General features: G+C 44.3%; 1 protein-coding gene across 1 annotated transcript; it reads right to left on the bottom strand.

The window, feature by feature from the left end:
• Positions 1 to 2,979: 2,979 nt before the first annotated feature.
• On the bottom strand, positions 2,980 to 5,763 carry irx4b (iroquois homeobox 4b). The gene is made up of 5 exons (XM_063184861.1): positions 5,693 to 5,763; positions 5,108 to 5,359; positions 4,659 to 4,750; positions 4,081 to 4,421; positions 2,980 to 3,888 (listed from the first exon to the last, which is right to left on the bottom strand). The coding sequence occupies exons 1-5, from the start codon at positions 5,735 to 5,737 to the stop codon at positions 3,317 to 3,319; spliced, it is 1,302 nt and encodes a 433-aa protein (XP_063040931.1). The 5' UTR covers positions 5,738 to 5,763; the 3' UTR covers positions 2,980 to 3,316.
• Positions 5,764 to 6,162: the final 399 nt, after the last annotated feature.

Genomic DNA, 6,162 nt, shown 5'->3' with positions numbered 1-6,162 from the left:
TCCCCCTCGCATGTTCACACAGACGCCCACGCATGCACGCAATTACATGCGCTTTTTCTTTAATGGCCCAACTGACCTGTCACATTACGCAATTTGAGGCCACGTGCGTATGTGAAGTGTTCACGCGCTGCCCTCCTCTGAGTCCCATGTACCAGTGCTGACCTTTACCTGTGAGACCATGTCATGTCATGTCGCTCCGCGCAGACAGCTGGCCCGCAGTTCCTGTGGAAACAGACACACTTCATGTGACAGGTGGGTCCGAGTTTCCATAATTAGAGGAAAGCGAAAAAAGGCGAAAACGTCTCTCTCTATCTCTCTCTCTCTCTCTCTCTCTCTCTCTCTCTCTCTCTCTCTCTCTCTCTCTCGCGTGCGCGCACACACACACGCACACACAGCCGAGTGAGCGCGTGTTTGTGTGAAAACTTTTGCTTGTGTGTGTGAACCAGAAAGACTGACCAAAATACTGTTGTCCAAACGTCTATTCGGAAAAAAACGTCACTATTGTTTTTTTGATATGCCCCACATCACGGTTGGGTTTGGTGTCAACGAAAACAGGCCAGGTTTCGAGGCAAAAGGTGGCCCTTCGCCTTAATATATTCCTATAGTCTGTTGTGGTATAAGATAAGTAACCTTGGCCTTTTCCCCTTTCCCCTTATTTTTGGGCTGTTTGGATTTAGGGAAGTTATGATACATTTTTACGCATTGGGTAGGCGCGTTTGGTGATGTTGGCATTTGCGCTGGCACCTGTTCTATTGCGCACACAGGAAGTTGATCTTGACCTTAACACCACTCAAGGAAACTATTTTACACAGTCTTGACTTTGGGGGTGAACAGACTGTGTCGCTTATTTGGCAACATGAACATTTAACGTTTCCTCAACAAGTAGTCTACAATCACTGTGGGTGAGTGGCCCAATAAGGGCTAGGTTCACTAGGCAGACGACCTTCTAACAGTGGGCCATGCTTTCAGCAAAACATTGTACTTGAGACGTGTTTTAGTGCGAAACACGTTTCGTGATCATGGACTAACAACCTGTAGCCGACATAAATGCACATTGCATGGCTGGTGGAAGGAACGGCGACGAGGCATGTTAGTAACACTCCATACCATGTTCGCGCTCACATACACGACCTCTGCGCTATACGGATGTTCTTTATAGTCAAGGGGGATAAGTGATGCAATGGCACCTCGTTTTATTTTAGCCTGCGCACAGTGCACAGGAATGGTAGACGTCACGTGCGTCTTTCATACGTTAACTGTCTCTGTGTTGAATTGTAGCCGGCTGTGTGAATTTAGTGTAAAAGTTCACCTTCTCCAAAGCAATGCTAACTGTCAGAGATATCCGCATTTGTTGACAAGACCAAAATGCATGAATGAGTATGAACGAAAATGGTCATTATCAGTAGTTTACAGAAAAAAACCCACAATCTCCACTTCCCACACTACAAAAGTAGCCTAATTCATAGGCTAGCAGTAACTGTACAATGTGCACCACCATTCACCCAAATCGGTCATGGCTCGCTTCTCACCTCGTTGTCTGTAGTGGAAAGTAGAAGTTTTCCGTTGAAAAAGCTAAATGTCATTATTTATTATCTTAGAGGTGACTTATTTATGAAGCAGGGAAAGAATGAAATTCTCGGCTGAATTCGTTTTAAATTATTCAGCTTAAAATAGTTAATTCCATACAAAAGCAGTGGCAGATCCCTGCTCTGTTGCAATAAATACTTTAAGATCCTTTGCCTCAAACTTCGGGAAAATAAATAAATTAATACATAAATAGAAATAAACGAAAGGAAAGATGCTGTCTGCCTTTATCCCATGCGCATACTTCCTCAGACAGACGATTTCTTTGCAAACTCGTCCAGTTCCGAGAAGAGTGGGAAGGATAAATAATTGAAGTATGGGAGCCAAATAATAATAATGAAAAAATAAATTCTAGGGCCTATATTTTTAGTCATACTAATCAAAATAGGCTGCGCCAGTATTGTCCACTGTCGTTTTGTTTGTTTTGAGATACCTCAATGCTCAATATGAAAATGTGCAAACGAAGTTAGGGCATCTTTACTCATTTTAAGTAGGGACTGTTAATGATGTCCTCTAGCAATTGGCCAATATTTTTCCCATAAAATGCAGTACAACTGTTGTAAAACTGTATACCTTCAGGGTTGCTTTTAGACATCTGGCTATATAGCCTACAGCCAGGTTTTCCTAAACGTTTCTGAAGCCTTTTGCTCGTCGCTGAATGTGTTACGTCAAAATAGATTACTTCTACTGGACGTTTCGCCCGTCTCTTGAGGGTGAAAATGATCAGGGGGGAATTGCTACAGTCGATAAACCTATTAGGGGTTTGTAGCTCGTCGGCAGGCCATATCCTTTAACTCTGGCCTATTAATGGAGCTTATGGGGGCCTCCTTGCTTCAGACAGACTCGGGGTGAGTGCAGTCGATCTCCGCGGTACTGCTCCCTTGTTGACACAATCAGAATCACTTAATGAAAAGCCACGGTTGACTGAGCACGGTTTCATTTGGGGGGTCTGTGTAAAAGTGCCGTTGATTTAACAATTTAGCAGCACTCTCCTATGTGTATTTACATTTATCATGGTTGACTGATCGCAGGCTCCTCCAATATTCCAATAAACACACACGAGCAGAACTGGCATCTCTCTCTCTCTCTCTCTCTCTCTCTCTCTCTCTCTCTCTCTCTCTCTCTCTCTCTCTCTCTCTCTCTCTCTCTCTCTCTCTCTGGTACTCTGGTATGTGGCGTCCTTGCACTCACGCTGAGAGAGAGAGAGAGAGAGAGAGAGAGAGAGAGAGAGAGAGAGAGAGAGAGAGAGAGAGAGAGAGAGAGAGAGAGAGAGAGAGAGAGATCGCTTTAAATGATCACAGTTTCTGGGGTTCAGGACCACGGACAGCAACTGAAAATTAATCAGACACTTTTCAAGTTTTTCCTCTTAGCAACCTTTTATTTCAGTGATCTGCAAGGCGTATTGTTGAAAACAATAGTGCTGTAGGCTACTGACATGGCTGGGAAGACAATGCACGTTTTACATTTTTGATTTTTTGTGCCCACATGCCTCCAGTTTAAAAAAAAAAGTGGGAACGTGTCCTGCAAAGCAAAGAAAGCATATTTTTTGTTTGTTTTTAAAACGTTTTTGGCAATTTCTCTGTCCCACGTCACTGCATCTCCCTCAAATGAATAAACAACAATAATTTTATTTCAGCATTCACGCCTGGTGACATTTGTGTGCATGTAACAGGCAGACACAATGATGCGCCTTCATATAAAAAAAGGAAAACACAATGTTTAGATTTTGTTCTCAACTTAGCTGTGTAGCCGTAACATTTCCAAGTGAACTGTCCTGGGGTAGGCCTGCCCCGCTCCACAGCACAGAGTCTGATGCAGTCTGATTCAAAGTGCTCTGTCGAAACAAGGGGTCGTGAAAAACCCCATCGACCCAGTTCCTGAGAGTGGCGACGGGCGAGTCCTGTGGTCTGTCCGGCACACCCAGGACAGGGGCTGGAGATGGTGGGTTGGTCGGCTGGCCTCTGTGCATACAAGACGAATACTCTGTTTGGTTCAAGGAAATGGCTGTCTGTGCCAGGGACCAGATTTTAGGCTTGGGCCCTGATCTTTGCTGATCTTGTGGGTAAAACAACTTGTCAGTCTCGCTGTCCGGTGCGAGTGATCTTGCACATTCTTTATGAAAGCCCTCGTGTCCTCCGAAGGTTTCTGGCAAGGACGCACCCGCAGGGCCCTCTTCGGTACGGCCACTAGAACGTCCCTGTGAGTGCGACATCACGTGGAACTGCCGCTTGACCTCGCACTCGGAACCATCCGACTCGGTGAGATCAAAATCCTCCATATCGCTTTGCGCAAGATCTGTGCTCTCTGAAAAAAAGAACACGATATGATTTAGCACTAAGACAAAATGTTGCTTTGAAAACACAGGAAAATTCAACCACACTTAACTAGAAACTAAATGTAACACAACTACCGACTGTGACATTTCAACTCAAAACGATGACTTTGGTCATGACTGGGGACACCTGTTGATCCAATATCCAATTTCAGAATACAAACCGTTTATTTCCTTCCCGGATTTCATTTTGTCCGGCTGCTGTTCCTCCTCTGCGTCGTCGCTGTCGTCATCACAGCCCTTGTCGTCCGAATTCTTGGTCCGAGGTGACCAGGTCATTTTGTTCTCCTTCTTGAGTCGCCGGCGCGCGTTGGCGAACCAGGTGGACACCTGAGTGAGGGTCATTCTCGTGATGATGGCGAGCATGATCTTCTCGCCCTTGGTGGGGTAGGGGTTTTTCTTATGCTCTTGCAGCCAGGCTTTCAGGGTGCTGGTCGTCTCCCGGGTGGCATTCTTCCTCCTTGTGGCCACATCAACAGACCCATATCTGTACAGAGGTTTGGAGACCGGTTAGAATTACGCACAAGTAGGCTGATTACGCACAGCACTGGACATAAGCAAACAGTGTGGCGCATTAAAAATAGATACACAGTAGCCTAAAAACAAACAAAAAAACAATGTTTATAAAACACTTAGAGAGCAATTTCAACACAGGCTTTATTTATTTACAGAGTATTCGAAGTGTTGAACTAACATGGCATTAATTTACTGATTAGAAAGTGAGGAAAAGTTGCCTTACTGGTACTGAGTGAACGTGTGGTCGTATGGGTAATATGCACTTTGTGCCACTCCTGGTTGTGCAGTTGTTGTTGCTTCCTTTCTATCCAATTTCCCCTGCAAGACAGCAATGTATCCCCTTTTTTCAAGGACCATTTGGAATGTTGCATGTATGCTACAATCACGAATTAATTGATGTGATTAGATGGATAGATAGATAGATAGATAGATAGATAGATAGATAGATAGATATATAGATAGATAGATAGATAGATAGATAGATAGATAGATAGATAGATAGATAGATAGATATAAATGAATATTATGCAATAAAGAGACATCCTAATATATTTATGATGAAATGCAGGCGAAACACTTAAAATTTTTACCTTGAACTCGGTTTTAATTTGCATGCCATTATTAGCCTATTTCTAGGCTATTGCGCAAAAGTGACGCCAAATAAACAGGTCTTACCAGCGAATACAGAGAAGTTGCGTCGCTTCCGTAAGAGGTGTATGTCCCGTAAGTTTGGGTCTTGGAGTATGGGCTCCCGTAAACCCCAATGGCGGTGGCCGGGTTCAAGTCGTGCCTAGCCGAGGCCAGAAGCCTGCTCTCGTACACGGGACAGTAGAGCGAGCTCTGCGGCGAGGTGGCCAGGCTGGGCTCCATCAGGGATCTGCTGTTGGCCTCGCAGTAGGTGCTAAGAGAATTGGTGGCCATCAGCAGCTACCGAAAGTGTAAAAGCAGTTGAAAAAAGCGATGAGATGCTGTTACAAATAATATTAGGAACGCAATGCAACACTTTACTGTAAGTCCATGCAGAAAAGTTTGCATTGCGTAACATCACACGCAGCAGTTCCTCGTACCCAAAAGGAATATATGTCACGCTGTGGCTACAAAAAATACCAAGGCCAACTGCAGAGTGAGTAAGATAAAGTACGCTTTTGGTTACTTCGTTAGTGAGAACTATAGGCAACCATTTATTTAAACGGGCACTGGGATGAAGACAGGGCACCAAACATCGCCTTGCCACTTCTCTGTAGATTTAAAGACACTTACCTGCGGTGCAGTTGTGTACGAGTATCCAAACTGCGAATAGGACATGGTCCAAGACAGAGGTTACAGCTCAGTCCCACGCCAAAGTCGTGCTGGTCGTCATGCGTTCATGTGTTTAAAAAAAGAAAAAAATAGAATAGTCCTTCAATGTAGTTTACGCACAAAGCTCCAAGCTCCAAGTTGTGCGTAAAAGCTCGCGTATCCACCTCAGTTGAGTAAATCGATAACAGCCACGTAATAAATCTAGTACGTGTAACATTTACACAGTTAACTCATTTCCACTTCTAAGCCACAGCTGGCTTGAATAAACATGCTGTACAGTAGAAAAAAAACCCATAACAAAACGATAGCCCAGATGCACGTTGTTTTAAACATCCATCCCAGTGACGTCACGACGTGTCTTTTAAAGCTCCAGGCGTTTCTCCAACAGTCACTTGTCAAGTCTTGTAGAAGTTAATATGCCATCATCAATG

The sequence above is a fragment of the Engraulis encrasicolus genome, chromosome 20, assembly GCF_034702125.1.
Source record: "Engraulis encrasicolus isolate BLACKSEA-1 chromosome 20, IST_EnEncr_1.0, whole genome shotgun sequence".
NCBI classification, from domain to species: Eukaryota; Metazoa; Chordata; class Actinopteri; order Clupeiformes; family Engraulidae; genus Engraulis; species Engraulis encrasicolus.
Note: the sequence above shows the minus strand (reverse complement) of the source record. Positions and strands in the feature narration are given on the sequence as shown.